Source organism: Leptonychotes weddellii, chromosome 14 (assembly GCF_054177405.1).
Source record: "Leptonychotes weddellii isolate Sample4059 chromosome 14, ASM5417740v2, whole genome shotgun sequence".
Lineage (NCBI taxonomy): Eukaryota > Metazoa > Chordata > Mammalia > Carnivora > Phocidae > Leptonychotes > Leptonychotes weddellii.
Genome location: NC_138382.1, coordinates 80,760,269 through 80,782,400, shown reverse-complemented (window position 1 = coordinate 80,782,400; position 22,132 = coordinate 80,760,269). Strand labels below are relative to the sequence as shown.

General features: G+C 53.4%; 1 protein-coding gene across 6 annotated transcripts in view; it reads right to left on the bottom strand.

Moving 5' to 3' along the window:
* The window catches only part of CACNA1B (calcium voltage-gated channel subunit alpha1 B), a 185,180-nt gene that overhangs the window by 3,198 nt on the left and 159,850 nt on the right, over positions 1 to 22,132 (bottom strand). For 2 of the 6 annotated variants that reach the window (XM_081804038.1, XM_081804039.1), the window contains exons 35-44: positions 20,695 to 20,822; positions 14,397 to 14,493; positions 11,310 to 11,418; positions 5,476 to 5,583; positions 4,857 to 4,969; positions 3,739 to 3,866; positions 2,232 to 2,367; positions 1,946 to 2,062; positions 540 to 747; positions 61 to 305 (exon numbers count right to left, since the gene is read on the bottom strand). In XM_081804038.1, the coding sequence (XP_081660164.1) occupies positions 61 to 305; positions 540 to 747; positions 1,946 to 2,062; positions 2,232 to 2,367; positions 3,739 to 3,866; positions 4,857 to 4,969; positions 5,476 to 5,583; positions 11,310 to 11,418; positions 14,397 to 14,493; positions 20,695 to 20,822 (1,389 nt within the window). Of the gene's footprint in view, positions 1 to 60; positions 306 to 539; positions 748 to 1,945; positions 2,063 to 2,231; positions 2,368 to 3,738; positions 3,867 to 4,856; positions 4,970 to 5,475; positions 5,584 to 11,309; positions 11,419 to 14,396; positions 14,494 to 20,694; positions 20,823 to 22,132 lie in introns of those variants that run through there. The other 4 variants (XM_081804041.1, XM_081804040.1, XR_014140250.1 and 1 more) reach the window with 4 other exon arrangements.

The following is a 22,132-nucleotide window of genomic DNA, read 5'->3' as shown; positions in this document are numbered from 1 at the left end:
TTCGGAGCATGGTGGAGGGGGGGCTTGTAAGGAGGGGCAGTGGGGGGGGTCCTGTCTTACCGGTCTCGGGGGTCCTGGCTCCTGCCCAGCTGTTGGTGACGTGGGGTGGCTGCTGAGGGAGGGTTTGGGCTGCGAGGGCTCCCGGCCCCCAAAGCGGTCACAGGAGTAGAAACGCTGCTTCTCCGAGGAAGAGGAAGAGGGCTGCCTCCGCTCTTGGGACCGGCCCCGCTCCTGCCTGCGCTCTCTCCGGCAGCCTGTGGGCCCCTCTCCCGGGGGTGGGCCTGGCCCTGCAACACTGCTGGGTGCTGGCCAGGAAGAGGAGAAGTCAGCACAGCGAGCCAGGTGGCGAGACAGACCCCCAGCCCAGACCCCGTCCCCAGGGCCAGCAGGGGGACCCAGGGGGAGAGCTGAGGTGCATGGGTGATCCTGCCTGGTCCCCAGACCTGGGACTCACCGCCCCCTACTCAGGGCCATTTGGATGGTCGAGGCACAGAAAGGAATGCCTCAGGCCCTGGCCATTTGAGGGACCCCGCACGCACCGCCATCTGTGTCTGCGGACAGGCTGGGCCCCTTCTCCAAGAACTTCTGCTTCCTGTCCCTGCGGCGATGGCAGCGGTGGTGGTGATGGGGCGCAGCCTGGCTGGCCGGGGCGCGGTCCAGGGCAGCGCTGCAGAGATGAGCCATGTGGGGACGCTGGGGCGCCAGTGTGGAGATGGAGCGCTTCATGGGGCTGGCGGTGGGCGCCGGCTGCAGGTGGGATGTGGGTTGGCACACAGTCTGAGAGAGGGGCCTGGGGCAGGCTCCAGGGCGGCACTGAAGGCCTGGGGTTCAGGAACCACCAGGCCCCTCCCTCTCCCCGGAAAGCTCTTCCCCACCCAGGCCCACCCTTTCTTCCAGAGCACGCTGCACAAGGTGCTGTCCATCTCTGCCAGCAGGGCCCAGAGAGCTGTTGGCTTCAGTGTCCCTGGGGGACAGGGAGGATGCCAGGAAGAGGGAGGCTGCGGGCCTGGCTGGGAGAACCCTGAGGGGTGGCTGAGTGTGATGGCTCTGCTGGGCCAGGGCCATGGGGCTCCTGCCCTGGGCTGAAATCGGGACCTGCGGAAATGGGCCCTCCAAGAGGAGCTGACCCACAGCCTCCACTCGGCATCCTCCAGCTGGCCACCCAGCGGGCCAGGGTCAGGAAGGGGAAGAGGGCAAGAGCCACCACCAATGGGAAGCAGAGACAAGTTTAGAGAATCAAGTCATTTTGAATGTGCAGAACCAGGAACCACAAAAGGAGGCAGGGACAGGGCTAGCCCCAGGCAAGCACTGAAGGTCCCAGGCTGCAGGACACGCCCCTCTAAAGCCCCTCACCATCCCAGGAAGTGAAAGCAGGGCCCCCTGACACAGCCTCAGGTCTGCAGGCCCCTCTCTGAGTCCTTGTGAATAGGCCCACAGCCCCCTTGCCCTGGAGCTTCCTGCTGGGTACTCAAAGCATTCCTGAAGGAGCAGGGGATGGAGGTGGTGCCGCCTCCAGCGTCCAGAGAAAGAACAGGGCAGGTCATCGCCAGAGCATCGATGGGGAAAAGGGAGGACCAAGCTGTGAGGCACCGTGTGCATGGCGGAGGGGGGGGGGCGGAGGAGGGGGATGCGGGCTGGCATGGGAGAGGTATGTCCTAGAGAGAGGCAAAGTCTGGGTCAGGGACACTGGGCTGGGAGATGGAAGCCCCAGGGCCCAACAGGAGGCTGAGCACAGGTGGGTGGTGGGGATTCTTGGCAGGCCTCAGAGGACTCTGGCTGCACCTCTTGAGACCATCATCCCGGGAGCTCCCAACAGGGCTGACAGTGTCCAGGCTGCAGTGCAGGTAGGGAGCCTTCACGTGGGACACAAGCCCTCCCCAAGCCAGGTCTCCTCATCCCCCACTCCCCCACCCTCCCACGACCCTGACCCTCCCAGACCACCCACCTGAGTCTCTGCAGCCAGGCGGGGCATGGAGGCCGCTCGTCCCTGGCTCTCCAGTCCGGGTTGGGGCTCCCCGTCAGGACCTCTCAGGGCCATGCTCTGCATCTGGACATCCACAGCCTGGGCATATAGCAGCCCGCAGTCACACCAGCCCCCACCCCACTCTCACCTTCTCCCCCATCCTGGGCTCCCCGCCACATTCCTGCCATCTCCCACCATCCCGGGCTCACCCCAATCCTTATCTCATCCCCCATCCCCAGCCTGACTCCCCAGCCCTGGGAGCCCTCACCGGTTTTCCTGGCGCCACCACTGGGATCTCTGTAGAGTGGCCACGCTCCAAGGGTGTCCTTGCCTCATAGGGTACCTCCTGGGTCCTCTGAGTACCCCAGGAAACAGACTCCTTGATGCCACTCTCCTGGGTTTGTCTGTAGAGAAGAGAGGATCGTGCTGTTGGCTCAGAGGTCTGTGGGCCATGGAATGCCCAGCAAGGACCTGGCTGCAACCTGCCAGGAACCTACACTGGCCCCTTCTACTCTGGGTTGGAAGCAGCCCAGATGCATGAGGCCCTTCAGGTATCAAGTGGCCACACAGCCAAGGGATGCGGACCCAGCACCAGGGCTCAGAGCAGATGGGCAGAGAGGGCCCCCGGACACGAGTCCGAGGGAGGTCTGGGCCCACCGCTTCCTGGTCTAGGGACATCCAGCAGGTTCTCGGCCCTAGACAGGGCCTCCCATGTGTAGTGGGAGCAGGGATGGTTCTTGGCAAGGACGAGGCCACATGTGTACAGTCTGCATGATGCACAGTATGGACATCCTGTCTACGCTGATGCACAGCAAGCCCTGACCACTAAGTTAGGGGCAGTTTAGTACTCAGAAAAACCTACCTGATTAACAGTCCAAGACCCACAGCCAGGCTTCAAAAAACACCGTCCAAACACGTACAGATGAGGAGGAAATCAGGAGCCCTAAACACGCATGCTGTGCCCAGGCTGGTATCAGGCCCCACACCTTAGCCCTCGCTGGATGAGGCAGAGCACAGGCCCCCCTCCTTGGGCTCAGCCAATGATTTCCTCTAGCCAATAGGGTGTTAGCAGACCTGGGACCCCGCTGGCCCTGAGGGGGGTGGCTGAGGGGAGCCTGCTGCTACCACCCCCCAGCGACACACAGTGCAAGACAGGTGACTGTTAGGTCACAACACTTGGTTTTGGGTGGTTCATTACCAAGAATTATTGTGGCAAGAGTTAGGGGTTAGGTAACAAGGACGTTACCAATTTGTCTACAAAATACAGTTGCTTCAGAAATCACTCCTGGAGTGGAGATCTGAGAGGAAAAATGTCTTAGAGGAGTTACAAAGACTAGACACACACAGGCTGTCAACAGAATGGGGTCAAAACAAATCATTTCTCAATGGGCAGTGAGGAAGCAGAGGCAGAGGCCCCTCACCGGAAAGGGAAATGGGCACGCACAACGGGAGGCGACAGTGGGGACCACCGACTGTCTAAATCCACTGACCTCAGTGCCGTCAGAGGCACCCGTGTGACGTTTCGGGAATTAGCTTTGGAGTCCGCCATGGACCGCTCCAGCAGCTGGCCTGGACTAGCTTTCAGGCAGCATCCGCGGGGAACCATTTGGGAGGAGGTGGGCACAGGGTGGACAGAGAGGCCAGTCTCCCAAAGTGCTGATGGGACCTGAGGGCTCCCTGTCCTGCAGCACGGCCTACAGGGAGCCCTTCTGGGAGGGGAAGAAACCGGGAGTCCTGCCTCCTCCGTGCCCCTCGCACCCTGGCCAGGTACTCACACGGCCCCGCCGTTGCTGAGGGACGCAGAGCTCTTCTGCCGAAGGAAAACCCGGGCTCCTCGGAGCACAGCCGGCTGTGTCTGCTCCAGCGTGGCCTTCAGAGGGTGGAACAGGGACACAGGGCCCATCTGTAGAAGGGACGCAGAGAAGAGGAAGAGCTCTAAGGGCAGAGACAGGTGCGCCAGACCCCACAGCATGGGTTGGTGCTTCTTCTGCCCTGACCCAGCCCTACATAGGAGGTAGGCGGGGGCTTACTCCCAACCTGGCCTGTGAGTGACATCAGGAAAGTCATTTCACTTCTTGGAGCCTCAGTTTCCCTACCTACAAAATCTGGGGACCTCATCCAATTACAAATGGTAAAAAGATTTCATCTCATCATCAACTTGGATTGACGGGTAGAGGCTGCATGAGCCCCAGATTGAGCAGAATTCTGAGGACATTTCAGGGCTCGGGGGGGGCACTGATGGGTGTCTGCAACAGACACGGGAACAGGGGATGTGGTGTGGGCATCAGATACTTCCCACCCCAAGAAGGGTGAATGTCCCTGTAAGCTCCAAACACCAGGCAACTTTCTAGACAGAGTCTACGTATGGTCACTGATGGTTTGGCTGCGTGGGAAAGTTGTTATCTTTGAAGGATGACATCAGGAAGATGGGGCCCCAAACCAGCCCAGTCAGAGTCGTGAGTGGAAGAAATCATGGCCCTGGACCCATCAGTTTGAATCTCTCTGGTCCCTGCCCAGGTGCAGGGTAATCAGGTTCTCCTTGCACCTCCCCAAACAACCTCCGCAAATATTCTTCAAGCTTCTTTCTTCTACCACTTAAAAAAGTGGTATCTCCAGGGAACATGTCCTCAGCCCCTTGTCTACTGCTCCTGAACACTAGGCCTCCAAGTCAGGAGGCCCCCAGTACCAGCAGGAGACCAGCCGCTGGAAAGCACACAGGCTGTATGGAGTTTCTGACTTTGGGGCTGGAGAGGTAAGGCTACAGTAAGAACCTCTCATCTTCCTTTTCCCGCTGTGCAATCTCCAGGAAGGGTGTGGGTTTCCTCTGTCGTCAAAACAACTGACGGGTGCCAGAGTCTGAGGTTTACTTCTTGGAAATCCTGGAACTCGGTACCTGGGACAGGCCTCCCGTGGCCTGGTGAATCTGGTCTCTGGTGGTCTTGTTCTGTTTGTAGAAGTCAAATATCATCAGAGCTGCATACACTTTTCCTACGGTCATCTCATCGGCTGGCGGGAGAGAAAACAGAGGATGGAGTGTGGAAGAGGAAGGAGAGGTGGGGTGGGGCAAGGGAACAGCCTCCACCACAAGGACTCCTGGACATGCTCAGGAAAGGGCACAGGGCTTGGCCAAAGTTGCATCTTTGGACACTGAGCACGTGCCCTCTGGAGCTGTACTGACTCTCCACAGGGCCCTCCATCTCCTCCCAATGAAGTGGATGTAGGGTTTAATCTTTAAGCACCTCATCTCTAACTGTAGGAGTCTCCCCACTGTTCTCTGGATTTTTTTAAGTGCACACCCCCACCAGGAACATGGGTGACTGTGGCCAACAGAATAAAGCCCAGGGAATCCCTTCCCACAGTCCCTATGCACCCACTGGTAAGACCGTTCTCCCTGCAGGTGGAAACTAAGTCTAGACTATTGACGAGGTCACCCTGGCCCAGGCCTCCTGGCTCTGCCTCTAGGTAGGACACAGAAGGGGGGTGCACAAGGAGAATTTCTTGCCCTCACTTACGTTTATGGGGTGGCACCAGTAAATCCAGGGTCTTCTGGGGCAGATTGGCCCACACAGAGGAAATCTCCTTCCTCAATTCTGCATCACACTGATGCTGCTTGGTGCCGGCTGGGGCAGGACAAGGGTGTGGAGGGGAAGAGAGATGTTAGGAGCTGTCTCATGGCCCCCCTGGGGGAGCCGGCAGGAAGAGGTGTGGTGTGAGGGGAAATGGGGCAAGGACAGTGCTAGGAGAAAGGGCAGAGCGGGGAGAAGCACGGCCACGGTGGCTGTCAGAGCGTCCCTAATGGGCACGCGCAGAGACAGAGGCCCGTGTGCATGGGCCCTGGGAGTGGAGAAGGGATATGGTGGCGGTCCAGCTGCTCGTCCAACCGTTCAAAACTATCGAGTGAGCACCCTCCCATGCCAGGTACTGTTCTAGGTGATGGACCAAAAGCAAAGGAGCCACCTTTGTGGCACCATGGGGCTTGACTCAACAATAAAGTGGCAGTAAGTTCAAAACCTAGTGTGTTGGGTGCAGAAAAAGCTTAAGTAGGGAGGGATGAGAAGTATCAGGAGGGCTGCAATTTTGGGACAGGGTAGTCGGGAAAGGTCTCATGAGAAGGTGGTGTGTGTGTAAGACCCCGAAGGCAGAAAAGGACCAGGGAGTGCAAAGGCCTTGGTGTGTCACACAACCAGCCAGGAAGGCAAGGCTCACTGAGCAGGGGGTGGGGGTGGGGGTGGGGGTGTTGCAGGGAGCAGATGCTGAGAGAGAAAGCAGCAGAGGGTGTTAAGCAGAGGGATAAAATACTCTGATTTATCTTTTTTTAGCATCAGGTTTACTATGGTATAATGTACATACAATGAAATCCACCCTTTTCAGTTATCCCATTCTATGAACTTTGGTAAATGCATAAAGCCACGCATCCACCCTCACAATCGAGACATGGTACCTGGTACCACTGCCAAAGTCCCTCTGTGCTCCCTTTGTAGCGGACCCCTTGGCCTCCTCTCATCCCGTCCCATCCCATCCCTAGTGTTTTCTGTCTCGGTTTGTTTTGCCTTCTCCAGAATGCCACACGAACAACGTCATCGGGTGTATTGGCTTTTGAGTAGGACTTCTCCACTCAGCATGGTGCATTTGAGATTCATTCCATGTTGTTGAATATATAAGTAGCCTGTTTCTATTGATTGCTGAGTACTATCCTATGGTATGGATAGACCACAATTTGTTTATCCATTCACCAGCTGTGAACATTTGAGTTGCTTACATTTTGAGGTGATTATGAAAGCAAGCTGTAAACATTTGCATATATGTTTTTGTGCAGATGTATGTTTTCTTTTCTTCCCACTTAGGAGTGGGATGGCTGGGCCATACAGTAAGGAACTGCCAAACTAGGATCACAAGAATTCCATATTACGCGTTCTCACCAGGACTTAATATTGTCATTTAAAAAAGTATTTTAGCCATATTAATAACCATGTAGGGTTATCTTATTATGCTTCATTTTGGATTTCTCTGATGATTAATGATATTGAGCATCTTTATAGGTGTTTATTTGCCTTCCCTATATATATTTTGGTGACATGTCTATTCGAATCCTTTGCCCATTTTTATTAGGTTGTTTATTTTCTTATTACTGAGTTGTGAGAGACCTTTATCTATTCTGGAAACTGATCCTATAGCAGATACATGTTTCAAAAATATTTTCACCAAAGCTTTAGCTTTGTCTTTTCATTTTCTTAAATGTCTTTTTGAAGAGCAGAAGTTTTTAATGTTGATAAAGTTCAATTTATCAATTTTTCTTTTATGGCTCATGCTTTCTGTGTCTTCAAAAATCTTTGCCAAACTCAAAATTGCCAAAATTTCTCTCCTGTGTTTCCTTCCAGAGGTTTTATAATTTTACATTTTACATTTATGTCTATGATCAGTTTCAAGTTAATTTTTGTAGGAGGTAAAAGGTATGTGCTATGGACTGAATTGTGCGCTGCCCCCATTCACATGTTGAAGCTGGAACCCTCATTATGACTGTATAAGGCCGAGAAGGAGGTAATTAGGTGAAATGAGGTCAGAAGGGTGGGACCCTGACCCAGAGAGTTAGTATCCTTATGAGAAGAGACACCAGAAAACTCATTCACTCTCTGTATGCACTCAAGGAAAGACCATGTGAGCACACAGTGAGAAGGTGACCACCCTACAAACCAGGAGAACAGGCCCAGGAATGAAACTTACCTTCCTGGCACCTTGATTTGGACTTTCAGCCTCCAGACTGTGAGAAATAAATTTCTATGTTTAAGCCACTCAGTTGTGGTACTTTGTTATTGGCAGCCCAAGCAGACTAAGACACTAAATGTCAAGATTTTTCCCTTTTTTGGACATACAGTTTTCTAAATTTTTCCAGTACCATTTGTTGAAAAAATTATCTTTTCTCCATTAATTGCCTTTACAACTTCATCAAAAATCCATTGGCAATGTAAGTATGAGACTCTATTGTGTTCCACTGACCCACGTCTCTGTCCTGTCACCAACACAATATGCCTCAATTGACATGCTTTATAGAAAGTCTTTGATTCAGGTAGAGTAAGTTTTCTTTGTTCTTTTTTCAAAATTGTTTGTTACTCAAGTTCTTTTGCTTTTCTAGATACATTTTAGAATTCGTTTGTACATTTTTACCTAAAAACCTGTTGGATTTTGATCGGGTGAACATTTATTCTATTGATCAATGTGGGAAGAACTGACATCATGACAATATGGAATCTTCCAATGCATGAAGATGATGCAGTGCTTAATTTTTAGATCTTCTTTGCTTCTTTCAATGTTTTGAAATTTGCAACATACAGATCTCACATATATACTTTTTAGAGTTATCCAGCAACAAAGAAGTACTTCATGTTTTTGGTGTGATTTTAATGGAACTTTTTCCCATTTCAATTGTTAATTGCTAATATATAGGAATACATTTGCTTCTTGCACATTGACCTTGTATCCTGTGACCTTGCTCTATACTTGTGGATGGTTTTAGTAACTTTTTTTAATAGCTTAAAACAACATAAATTTATTATCTCAGTTCGGGAGGCCAGAAGCTCAAAATCAAGGTGTCAGCATGACTATGCCTCCTCCAAATGTTCTAGTGAAGAATTCTTCCTTGCCCGTTTCTAGATATTGGTGGCTCCCAGCCATCCTTGGCATTCCTTGGCCTGTAGATGCCTCCATTTTATTCACTTTTTCTTAGAGTCTTTCAGATTTTCTCCATACATAATCATGTCAATTGTGAATACAGGCAGTTTTATTTCTTCCTTTCCAATTGGTATGCCTCCTATTTATTTTTCTTAACTTATTACAATGGCTAGGACCTAAAGTATGATGTTGAACAAGAATGATGACATTAGACATCCTTCCTTTGTTCTTGATCTTAGGGGAAAAGGAGTTAGTCTTTCTTTGTTAAGTGTGTCATTTGCTGAAGGTTTTTCATAGATATCCTTGATCAGATTGAGGGAGCTTCCTTCAGTTTCTACTCTATGCAGAATTTTTAAAATCATGCGTTTTTGTGAAATGCTTTTTCTGCATCAATTGAGATGATCACATACTTTTACTTCTTTGATATATTAAATTATATTGATTGATTTTTTATACTTGAACTCAACTTGCATTCCTGGGATAAACCCTGCTTTTGTCACCAAGCAAACAGATATATATATAGCCAGACTCAGTCTGAGAAAATTGTGTTGAATATTTTTGTGTCTATAGTCATGAGGGATATTGATCTGTCACTTTCTTTTCCTATAATGTCTTTGTCTCATCTTGGTATCAGAGTAATGTAAGCATAATATGGTAAGTTGAGAAATATCCTCTTTTTCTCTATTTTCTGGAAGAGTTTATATAGAGCTGGTATTATTTCCCCCTTAAATGTTTGGTAGACTTCACCTATGGAACTAACTGGGCTGGGGATTTTCTTTGTTGGAAGGCTTTTAACTGTAATTTAATTTCTTTAATAACTATAGTGCTACTCAGATTATCTCTTCCTTTTTTTAACCCACTCAGGTTACCCATTCTTGAATGAGCTTGATAGTTGGTGTCAAGGAATTTTTCCATTTCATTTAAGTTGTTGAAGTTATTGACAGAAAGTTGTTCATAAAATTTCCTTGTTATCCATTTAACGGCAGCGGGACCTGTAGCGGTGTTCTCTCTTTCATTCCTTATATTGGTTATTTTTATCTCTTTTATTCTTGATTGGTCTAGCCAGAGGTTTATTAATTTTATTGGTTTGGTTTTTAACATGATCATTCTAGCTGTTATGTTGAAGGCAGACAAGAACAGAGGCAGACCAGTCGGAAGCTACTGTAACAATCTAGTCAAGACCCAAGAGAGAGTGGCTTGGACCAGGCGCTGGCGGTGGGAGAGGACAAAGAAGTGACCATATTCTGGTATATTATGAAGGTGGAGTCAAGAGATATGACAAGAGATCATATATGGATCAAAACTGGGAAAAGGATTAAAAAAAAAAAAAAAGAAAGAGGAGGTAAGAATGACTCCAGAGGTTTTTGTCTTGAGTGACTAACTGGAAGAACAGAGTTTCCACTGATGGAGACGGGAAAGACCATGGGGAATACGTGGCGATCAACTTTGGGCAAGTGAACTTTGGAATGCTTACTGGGCCTCCAAGTGGAGACAGTAAAAATTCACATGAGAATGCAGAATGCAGGTCTGGAGTTCAGGAGGCCTGCACTAAAAACACAAAGTTGGAAGTCCCAGTATTTACAGCCATGAAAATAGGTGGAATGACAAACGTGGCAAAGAGAACAGTCTGAGGGGCACAGTGACATTCAGAGGGTGGGAGACATGAGAAAACACAACAGGAAACATCAAAGGGATTCAAAAAGAAGGACATGACAACTGAGGAAAGGCTGAGCTGTGGATAGGTAAGATAAGGACCGAGCACACAGAGGTCGCTGAACAGCTTAGCAAGAGCGGCTCCAGCAGCGTTGCAGTGGAAACCCACCTGCAGACCAAACAAGAGAGACCAGACAGACAATACAGACCAGTCTCTCAAGGAGTTGGTTGTGAGGAGGGGAAGAATAAACATAGGGAAGCCAATGGAGGGAGAAGAAAACCTTTTAAAGATGGGAGCGATCATAGCTTGTTTATATGTTGATACGAAGAATTCAACAGGGAGGAAAAAATTGACAGGGCAAGAAGCAGGGTGCAGAATTTCTAGCATGACATCTTTGGGTAGATGATGAGAACGGGACCTAGAGTGCAAGGGGGGGCAGGGTACGGGACTGGCCTTGACTCATCCACTACAAACGAAATGGCTGAGCTCAAGGGCACGAGTGCAGCCAGGAGGGTGGTGTGGGGGCAGGGACAGTGCAGATCCCCTCTGGTGGCTCTAATTTTTCTAATTTTCACAGGAGGGTGAAGGTGGAAAGGATACACTGGAGGTTTATTCTCTCCTAGATTTGGCACAGGCTATGCAGTCCTGTCAGTTAGCTCAGGAGAGGACCTGACAGGGCCCGCGGTCACTACGGGGAGTGGACAGAAGGCACACAGACGCTGCACCCTGGAAGGATGCTACCTCATGTTCTGTCACCACATGCTCTAGCTCTGGGTAACCTGGACAGGTCATTTAACCTGCACCTCAGCTCCCGCACATGAAAATGGGATCATTACAATGCTCAGAGGCAGGGCGGTTATCAGGGGATAAGGTCGGTGCCCAACAGAGGCGCCATGGGCAGCTGTCCTTGGTCGCCTCCAGACAAGCCTCCTCACCCCCCGTCCCTGCACACCCACCTGGGGGTGGCTCTGGAGTGAGACTGCCCGGTCCTGGCTTGGTGCCCTCCCCAGATGCTGCCTTACTCACCTGGAGCCAGCTTGATCTCCAGTGCAGTCCGAATGAGGGCCATCAGCGTGGATGTGAAGTGGACAGTCATGTCCTCATTGGAGATGGGCATGTTCATGCGGACCAGGCGCTAGGGACAAGGGGAGCAGGTCAGGGCCAGGCCTACCAGGGTCCCTCCACCACAGGACTACAAGGTGCTGGAGGCCCCTAGAGGCTGGGCTTCGCCTCCTGGGGGTGGCTTCTGCAGGTGCCCAGGCAAAGTTGGGTGGCTGGGAGTTTTGCCAGCATTCACACTCACCCTTGGACCGCCCCCCCCGCCCCCCCGCCCCACTGGAGCTGAGTCTTCTCCTAGCTGTGGAGAAACAGAAGTCCAGGTAAAGACTGTAGCACAGCACCAAGCCAGAAGCCTGGATCCCTCTGAAAGAACAGGCACATGCTTAGCCAGAAGGACCCCTGCCCAAGGCTGGAATAAGGGGCGTGGGCCCTGGGCTGAAGAGGGAGGGATCTGGGCTGCAGAACTGAGGCTGGGGCACCCTGGGATGGCCCACAGACAGGAGGGAAGACCCCTGTCCTTACAGCTCTGCCCAATGTCATCTCCTCCACCGGCAGCCTGGAGCACTGGACAAGGGGCGGGTCAGCCAAGAGCACAGCTCTGAGCCCCAGCTCCCAGTGAGGCATCCCCTCACCCCAGGAAGGCTTCTGCCTCTCACCACCCAGCCAGGGGGCCTGGCAGAGGCGGCCAGCACCTTCCAGTCAGAAGGACCCAAACAGATGGCACGGCACAGGGCCAGCGTGAAGGCTGCTAGGGAGAGGCTCAGGGCCATCGCACAGGAGTAAAAGTACTCCGGACCAGACTGGGGGCAGTGCCCTGCTGCTTTGCTCCCTGTTTCCCCATCAGGTGAAGAGCCCCTTTCCTCTCCTCGTTTTTCAAGGACAGAACAGCGGGAGACAGATGTGTGTCTGTAACAGACCTCCGGGTATAGGCAGCAGCTGCCCAGAGCCTGAGGCTCTGAGAACTTAGGTGATGTCCAGGAAGAAAAGTATCCTTGGTGTGTCTGGAACGGTCTCAGCATGGGGGGTCACCTAGCTGACCAGGTAGAGCCCTAGGGGCACCGTGACCCACCTGTCTTCTCCCAGCAGTCTCTTGACATCTACCATAAGACAGAGCTAGAGATGGGGGCACCGGGCCCCTCCCCGGGTTGTGCCTGTCCTCTGCCAAGCCCACATCCCATGACAGAGCAGCCTCTCTTCCCCTCTAGGGAGGGCCCCCAGCCCTGCCCCCAGTGTCTGGGCCCTAAATCCAATCCTCGGCCTAGTAGAGATTGGGTGGCTAAAGACACGAGCCCAGACTCTGCCCCCCTGAATGCTGGCAAAGCCCCACCTGGCACATCCAATCGTGGTCCCAGGACCTCACACATCACCTTTGTGACGCACACCAGGAAAATCGGCTTTCCAGAGCACAGTGTCCCTGTAGACCAGCACCGATGGCAGTAAGAGAGGCAGAGGGATTCCTCTCCAGGGAAGTCAGGGAGTCGGGTACCAGCGTGAAGGAGGAGCAAGCAGGTGATTTCCAAGAGAAGAGAGCTCTGTCCAGGGCACCTTCACCAGAGGCTCTCCTCTGCCTGTCCAGGCCCTAGAAGGGCGGGGATCTCAGGAAGCGGCAGAAGGACAAGGCCAGGGTAAACAGACAGGCATCTCTGCCCTGGGCCTAGACCCTCCTGGTCATAGCACTCTGAGCATCTCCTGGACCCTCCCCAGCTCCCCAAGCCCATCCATTCCTACCCACCCTGAGGCCTCCCCTGGTCTATTCATGACCAGAACCTTGGAACTGGCCAGCACAGCTGGGGAGGGGCCCTAAAGGCTAGCCCATCAGAGCCCAGCATGCCCAGCCTGGCCCCAGGTATCAGTGTGGACAGAACTCTCCTTCTTGGGAACAAAGCTACAGTCTTGCAACATGCATGCCAGGCAGGGGAGGGCTGAGGAAGACGGCAGAGGCCTCTGCCGGTGGCTTGAAGGAGCCACTTAGCTTCCAGAGGCTGTGCTGAGCCAGGTGACAGAGGCAGGCCCAACTCGAGCACAGAGACAGACATCGTGGACAGAACCAGAGAAAGCTCTGCTGGGAAGCTCGCTCAGAGAGAGGGCGGTGGCAGAGAGGCTCCAGACACATGCTGGTTGAGCCGCAGAACTCGGGCTGGCTCTGTTTTCTGGGAGCAATGGGAGCTGCAGGAGGGCTCTCGGTGCAGGGCGACGGGTGGCAGGTGGTGCTGGAGGGATGGAAGGTGCCTACACACCAAAGGGCACATGGGGCAGGTGGGAGCAGGCTTGGGGCTGGGCCATGTGACCTGCTTGCCCCCCAAGGAGGGAGGCCTGGAGATGTCCTTCAGTTTACCCCCTCCTTGCCGCTCAGCCTCCTGGGCTCCTCAGCGATGGAGGGAGGAGGCATGGGACTACCTGTCCTTACCCTGCAGCAGTCTCTGAAGCCCCAGGAATGACAGCAGAACGCCTCTCCCTGGCATCCTTTCCTTCTTAATGCCACAGTGCCTCCTTCCCGCTGTGGAACTTACAAAGCCCTGGGGATGCTGCCTCCCCAGGCTGACGCAGCCCAGACCTGGGGAAGTTCTGCATGTGCGGAGCTGGGTGTGGGTTCCTCAGAAGTGCCAGAGGCCCTGCAGGCCCCTATTACCCCAGGCTCAGACCCAAAGGGCTGGATAACTCCACCTTCATCGGGTGCTTATGGGACAGAGAAGCTGAGTGCGGTCCTGAGCCCAGAACAAAAACAGCTTCTGTCAAAAAGGTGGTCTGTCCCCTCATTTCCAGGAAAGAGAAGGAAAGGAAAAAAGGCAGGTGGAGGGCTCCGGCTCCGTCTTCCTGAGCCTCTCAGGGGCTCTCAGAGGGGGCAGACCTGCGGGCACAAGGGGCGGGTGCAGACACCATCATGGTATCTGTGTCCCTCTGTCTGGGAAGGTAGAGGACATGGTTGGAGCAGAGAAAAGGAAGAAACAGTGAGACAGCAGAGCGGCAGACAGACAGACAGACGGACAAGCCCCGAGAGGAGACGGGAGACCAGCCCCAGCACAGCCAGCCTCGGGGTGCAGGGTCGGGGTCTACCTTGTATGCAACTCGAGCAGGGCATTTCTTCCCCAGCCCCAGGGGTGGGGACATGTGTTTCAGCATCTCAAACATGTCATTGTAACTGATGCGCCCACTGGAGACCCGGCCCAGAGAGGCAGAGGCAGGGTGGGGTCCACAGGAAGGGGTGCGGCAGGAGGGGGGCGGGGGGAGGAAGCAGACAAGAAAACAGATCCAGTTAACCAGCGTCAGATTACATGCCAAAAGTCAAAATACGTAAAATGAGGGACTTTTCTGCTTGACTCAATCCCCTCCTTGCCCCTCCCAGCCTCACCTCCACACTCCAGCCCCACGCAGGGCAGCGGGCAGGGGTGACATCTGAGCTAATGAACATGGAGGGATGAGGAAGGGCTGCATCGGGGCGGCTTTGGGTTGTCAACTTCTGATTTTACACTTTTAGAAAACCACAGATAATGCCAAATCAGAAAAGAGCTGTTTCACCATGCCGGGAGAGCCGGCAGACAGAATTATGTGACCGATGAGGCCGGCCTGAGAACCACGGCAGAAACATAGCTTTCCTTAATGCTCAATTTGCTTCCAAGTTAGCCTAGAGGCTAAAGAAGTGGAGAAAACTCTAAAACAAGCCAGAAAACTAGAGCTGGGGGAGCCCCGAGGCTCTAGAGACAAACTTGACGGGTGAGTCCTGCTCCAAGCCCAGAGACGCCCGAGGCCGCCCAGGGCAGGGCTGCTGCTGGGAGTCAGGGCTGGGCAGGAAATGGGAGACCGCGGGGGAGGGGGGGCGGGCGGGTGGAGGGGGCAGGGGCGTGGTGGGCAGCTGGGGTGGGAGTGGCTTGGAGCCACTCTTGCACCCTCCTGTCCACACCAGGGACAGGGCTGGGCCCAACACACGGGACAAGGCTCCAGATCCAGGGAGGTGTCTGGGGGCCAGTGACTGTGTCTTCCCGAGGTAGACAGGCCACCAGGCCTGCAGCCTCACCTCCACCTCTGGGGACACCTGCCTGTGGGACCTGCTTGGGGTCCCAGAGACGAGGTCGGGTTCAGGCCACCCAGGAGAGAGAGGGGACAGCTTTTTCCTGGCAGGCACATCTGCCCCAGGGCCTGGCCCTCCTCCCAGGGTTCCCAGCCTTGGCTGAGTGGATCGATCCAGAGGTGAAGCAGGAGGGCCCGTCTTTGGGCCTCCACTGCCTCTGTCCTCGCCTCCCTCAGGGACCAGAAACCCCTCGGTTGTCAGGCTCTTCAGACTGGGAGGGGCCGCTCCTCCTGGTCTGCTTGTGCCCATGCTCTCCTCCTCTGGGGCCCTTGGCCTCCAGCCTGTCTGACCATTAGCCCACCCTTGAGAGCCTGGAGGCAAAGCCGGGAAAGACAGCTGCTTCCTTGGGCACAGGCAGGGCCTGGCCCCCAGCTCCCACCCAGCAGCCGACCCCTGCCCTCCAGGCCCAGCCAGAAAGCTTCGTGTGCACTGCCTTAGAAGGCTGCCTGTCCCCAGCCAGCTGGAGGGGTCGGGAGATCAGATGGGGGACCAAAGCGTCCAGGAGGTCGGAGTGCGGGGCAGGGCAGGACAGGAGGAAAGAGAGGTGAGGTGTCGTCATTCCCAAACCAGGCAGGGAGTGTGTGCTGTGTTTGCATTTCGGGCAGGGAAGAGTATGTCGGATGGAGGCTCTGAAGTTGCAAACCTTGTAGGCCAACCTACGAGGGCAGTTCTTCCCTAAGCCAACGGGTGGCTCAATACAACGCAACAAACTGTACATATCCTTATAATGAATCCGGCAACTGGAAAGGAAATGTCACAGGTTATGGCAACCAAGGCACGATGAGCCCATCCCGCCCGCCCACCCAGCCTGCGACAGGAAGAGGAGCCCGGCGGCTGGACAGGCAGCTCCCTGCAGGGAATCCTGGGGCTCAGAAAGCCCCAGGAGGCATGGGAATCCCAAGACCATTTCCAGAGCCTGATGCAGGCAGGAGACACACCATACAGAACAAGTGCTGGCCCCTGTCCCAAGCCCCCACTGTGCACACACTGAAACCATTGGTCCGTCTCTCCCCGGGGCCTTGTTCACCCACCCTCTCTGGCAGCCCCTACTCTTGCTCCCTGAGTGCCTGAGACCCCATGCCTGGCTCTCCTGACTGTCTCTACCTCCTGAATCTCCTGGAATCTGCTGGTCCAGCTAAGGACCCCCTAGTCCCAGGGTGGGCACCCTGGCCAACACGGACGTTTCTCTTTCCTGTCCAATCAGCTCCAAATTACTTCTGGAAAAGAGGGAAGAAAGAGGAAGCCCCACTTTGGCCTCACCCAAGGTGCTTGCTAACTCACTGGACCTAAAGGATCATCACGAAAGGTCTGGAAGCATGGTGAAGCCCCCAGCCCCAATAATCACCCAACCCAATTCACAGCCTGTTCTTTGGCTCATCTTCTCTCTTCCACCATTGAATCCCTCAGATGGCACCAGATGGAAAGTGGGAGCACCATACTGTCACTCCAATGCAAAAAACTGTCCTCGCTGTCTATAAAGCAAAGTCAAAGCTCCTTGTTTATCCCAAATTTCAAGACCTTCTCAACCTGTCCCAGCCGCCCTTCCAGCCCCTTTGCAATGCATTCTCTTCTCCATCAGACACAATCAGACCCCCTTCCCTTCAGCCCTGGCCCCAACCTCTTCTCTAGAGCTCAATCCATCCTGCCCTCTTCAGTTTGGCTCAAATGCCACCTCCTCTGACTCACCAGCCAGATGGAGTTTCTCCCTCCTCAGACACCCCGGGCTCACACTACGGCTCCTCTGTTCTCCCACAGTCCCGTTGGACTCAGCATCCTGAGAGCACATGCTTGCTTCACCTACACACCCCTGGTCCCCAGCACACGGCGGATGCTCAGGAATGTTGACTGGGCGGATGGATGAACACAAAGATGAGTAGACAGATTGCTTACAGGTGTGATTGTGATTCTCCTCTCGACTCTCTACCCTTCTCCAAGTGAGGCAACAGTGAAGATGGGAGAAGGCGGCACCAGAAAGCAACAAGCCCACGCCTTCTTCATCTCCCCACAGCATGCTTGTGCGCACGCACGTGCACACATACATACCCACGCGCACCTGCGTTCACACACATGTACACACACAAGCACGCATGCCCGTGTACACCCATGCACATGTGCATTCACACACGCATGCACACAAGCACACACATGTGCAAACATGCACTGCACTCACACGTTTGCACACAATCACGTGTGTGCGCGCTCGTACATGTACACACAAACCATGTGCATGTGGGCACATGCACACACGCATGCCACATGTGTACACAGACCTGTCCACATGTGCAAACATGCACTGCACTCACACATTTGCACACGATCACATGTGTGCACGCTCGTACATGTACACACAAACCATGTGCATGTGCGCACATGCACACATGCATGCCACGTGTGTACACAGACCTGTCCACGTGTGCAAACATGCACTGTACTCACACGTTTGCACACGGTCACGTGTGTGCACGCTCGTACACGTACACACAAACCATGTGCGTGTGCACACATGCACACACGCATGCCACGTGTGTACACAGACCTGTCCACGTGTGCAAACATGCACTGCACTCACACATTTGCACACGATCACGTGTGCACGCTCATACACGTACAAACCATGTGCATGTGCGCACATGCACACACGCATGCCACGTGTGTACACAGACCTGCCCACATGTGCACACACACCCATGCACATATGCAATATGCACACACAGGCACACATGTATACATCTGTGCACACGCCCACAGAGCCACACAGGCGCAAACACACACATACACACACACACATATGAAAGCTTGGGAAATTTCACAGTTTTGTTGTTCTTTAAGTCTCTCCAAGAACGAGGAGACAGCAGAGCGGCCGCCTGGGATATAAAGCGGACCACATCCTTGCATCTGCCACGGAGGCTAGGAAGGGCTCAGAGCACCCTCGGTCCTGTGCCTAGGACTCAGTCTCCTCAGCTGCCTCTGCTGGGCCTTCCCCTATCCCCTGCCATCTGGAGGCAGGCTATGTTTTCAGCCCAGGCCACATGTGGGAGCAGCAAGTCTGAGTGTTAGTTGTGGGTCACATTTATGCTACTTTTGGACCATGGTCTTGTGTGCTATTTCGCAGATGCCACCTCTGGGGTGACGCTTATATTTGCTGTCTACTCTTCCATAGTACTTTCTTTACCACACTCCCAATGGCCTCTGCCTTCCAGAGGCCCCATTTTCAGAACTCTGGATTTGGGAAACAGTCTGAGCCCCCTGTGCACCATCACAAAACCACAGTCTGGCCCAAGTCCATTTCCTGTGTGTCCAAATTCTGCTCCACCTGTGCCTGGACTAGGGGAAGTCCTGGGTCTACAGTTCATAAAGATTTGGGGCAAGTCCTCCCCTCTCACAGGCCTGCACTGACTTGCCTTTGTCCCGCACGTATGGACATACCGCCCATACAGCATCTCTGCTTCCCTGCAACACACCCTTTAGAAACAATGTGCCCAGTGCTCGCTTCGCAGCACATATACTAGAAACAATGTGCCCAGAAACAGCAGCATCTCTCGAGACCACAGTGCAGACGACCCTCCTGGAATGAGCCTCAAGCCTGCCTCACTTGGAGTCTCTCCTGCTCTCTGACCTGACTGGGCCCTCCTGACCAGAGAACCCACACCTACCCCTGAGCCAGAATGAGACTGGGCACTGCAGGGCCGATGTGCTGACGCATCAGCAAAATGACAGGACTCTCCAAGGCCACAAAAACGGTCACCTACACCACGAAACATAAATAACAGCCACACTTGTTCTGCACTGTGTGAAAATTATACAATTTTCACTACAATGGAAAACACCCAGAGACACTACAGGAATGGAAATGCCCTGGGGTCGCTGGTGCTGCCAGTGGTTTCAGGGCTTGCCCAGCCTGGGAAGGGTCTCATACAGCATCTTCTGGATCTTCACATGATGGGGTAGGGGCTCCAGGAGGGCTGAATGAGAGGAGGGTGGGGGAGCCCAGCCAAGCTCCCAGGGGCTTGAGGGTCAGAGAGCTCTGGAGCAATCCCCTTGCTGAGCTCCAGTTTAGGGAAAAACTGTGGGCAGTAGGGTCCTCACCACAATGACACTGACCATCTCCTCCAGGCCTCTACCACGCAAGGGGTGACCAAACACAGAGCTGTGCGAGGGGGACATGGGCAGGCTGGGAGCCTCGGAGAGAGGAGGTGGGAAGTGGCTACACCCCATCTTCACAGTCTTCTCATTCCCTTCGAGCGTGGGAAGGGACGGATGCCCATCCGTTTACTGATGCACTGTTCATTCACATTCATGACTGCTGAGCGCTCACCATGAGCGAGGCGAAGAGCAGGCCTGTGCCTTCCCCAGCAGCCAGATCTCTTGGCCCCTCCATGTCCTGTGTTGGCCTTGCAGAGAGCATGCCCTGAATAACTACTCAAGTATCCGCTTGAGAGAGTGAATGAATGAATAAGCAAGTGAAGAAGCAAGTGATGAAGGAACAGACAAATGGGCAGATGGTGAGTCCATGCTGCTTTGCTAGCCCCGAGGATAAGAGTATGTGTCCTGGGTGTGCAGGACTCTCCCATGGATCACGGAACACCCTTCTAACCCAAGCCAGTCCCCTCATGACATACTTGCTCTGTCTGGAAATGAACTACTCCTCACTTAATGCAACACAGTAACCCTTTCCCACCATGACCAAAGGGTCTTCAACATACTAGACCCTTCCTGGTAGCTCCTTTAATTTCAGTGAAAGTTCACCAAGCGCCCGCTATTTGCAGCCTGGGCTGGGGACACAGAGGTGCATGTTGGCTCCTGTTCCCAAGAGATGGCAGAGAGGGAGAGGCCTGAGCCCATCGGTGGGAAGAATGTCATTTCTGCCATGAAGGCCTCCAAGCTTCATGAGAATGGTGAGGCCCCAAGGGAAGGCCCTCCTGCTGTGTCCACACCCTCTCCCTTGAGCCCTCCACGCCCCTCATGTGACAGACCTGTGAGGAGACAGTACACTCCCATTTGGCAAGAGACCTGAGCCTCACAGACCCCTTGGAACCTCCTAAGTGCTGGACTGAGGGCCTCACAGAGCATTTCTCAGCCCAGGGAGCTGTGTAAGAGCACTGTGGGCATGAGAAGGAGCGTGCCACCTAGAAGGGGACCTGGCACCACCCTCTGCGGACCCCACCAAAACCGGAGGGGGTTTGACAAAACCTGTATCACATGACACAGGTCTGAAGCCACCCAGCCCTGGCCCGAGATCCGTGGCATGGACCACCCTGAGGACCACGGAGCACGGGGGCCACTCACCACGCGGCTGGGTCGTACTCAGCCCAGACCCGGATGAACTCGTCCAGGTGGTGAGGCCCTAGGATGGAAGAGTCCCGTGTAAGGTACTCAAAATTGTCCATGATCACGGCCACAAAGAGGTTCAACATCTGCAGGACAGGAAGGAGAAGGGGTGACATAGAGAGACCTCAGCCTGCCCTCTACCCTAGCCCTTACCCTCCAGCCAAAGTCTGTGTGCGAAACCATCATGGCAGCGACCACTCAAACTCAGCCAGAGCTCGTCCAGCCCTGCTCCCCCCAGCCTCCTGGCCTCCACTACACCACCACCACCAGCCCCCGTGGCACCCAGCCTCCTACCCCAGGGTTCTAGGTCCCGCAAACTAACCCGAGCCCCTCCCACTCCCTGCTTCTGCTGCCCTACCCTAATTCATGTTGGCCACTCCTCCTGCCCCACCTCCCATCACCATCCTCTTCCCCTCCTAGCTAGCCTTCAAGGAAAACAGTGACTTTGGAGTTAGTAGTTTGGACTCTAGAGGCCAAAAGCTCAGCTTCTTTTTTTTTTAATTGAGTTGAAATTCACATAACATACATTTAATCATTTTGAAGAGTACAACTCAGTGGCTTTAGTGTATTCACAATATTATGCAACCACCTCTCTAGTTTCAAAAATTCTTTTTTTTTTTTAAAGATTTTACTTATTTATTTGACAGAGAGAGACACAGTGAGAGAGAGCACAAGCAGGGAGAAGGAGCAGAGGGAGAGGGAGAAGCAGGCTCCCGCTGAGCAGGGAGCCTGATGCGGGACTTGATCCCAGAACCCTGGGATCGTGACCTGAGCCGAAGGCAGACGCTCAACGACTGAGCCACTCAGGCTCCCCTCAAAAATTCTTTATCACCCCAGAAAATGCCTTGTACTGTAAATAGTCACTCACTTATTTCCCCTTTCTCCCGTTCCCTAGCAATCTCTGTTCTGCATCTATCGGCTTGTCTATTTGGGGTACTTCATATAAAAGGAATCCTACAATACAGGTCCATATAGGGCCCTTTGTGCCTGACTTCTTTCACTTAGCGTGATTTTCTGAGGCTCAGCCATTCATCTGGGTCAGAACTTCATTGCTTTTTAAGGCTGAATAATATTCCATGGTAGGTATATACCAGTTTGTTTATCTATTCATCCATTGATGGATATTTGGGTTGTTTCCACCTTTGGGCTGAACTGTTTTCCACAGAGGTTGCTGCATTTTACATTCCTATCACAATGTGCAAGAGTTACTATTTCTCCATGTCCTTGCCAATGCTGGCTATTTTCCATTAAAAAAATTATCATCATTATAGCCATCCTAGTGAGTGTGAAGCGAGTGTGTGGTTTTGAGTTTCCTTAATGCCCAAAGATGATGAATGTCTTCATGTGTTTGTTGGCCACTTTGTATATCTTTTTGGCAAAAATGTCTATTCTGATT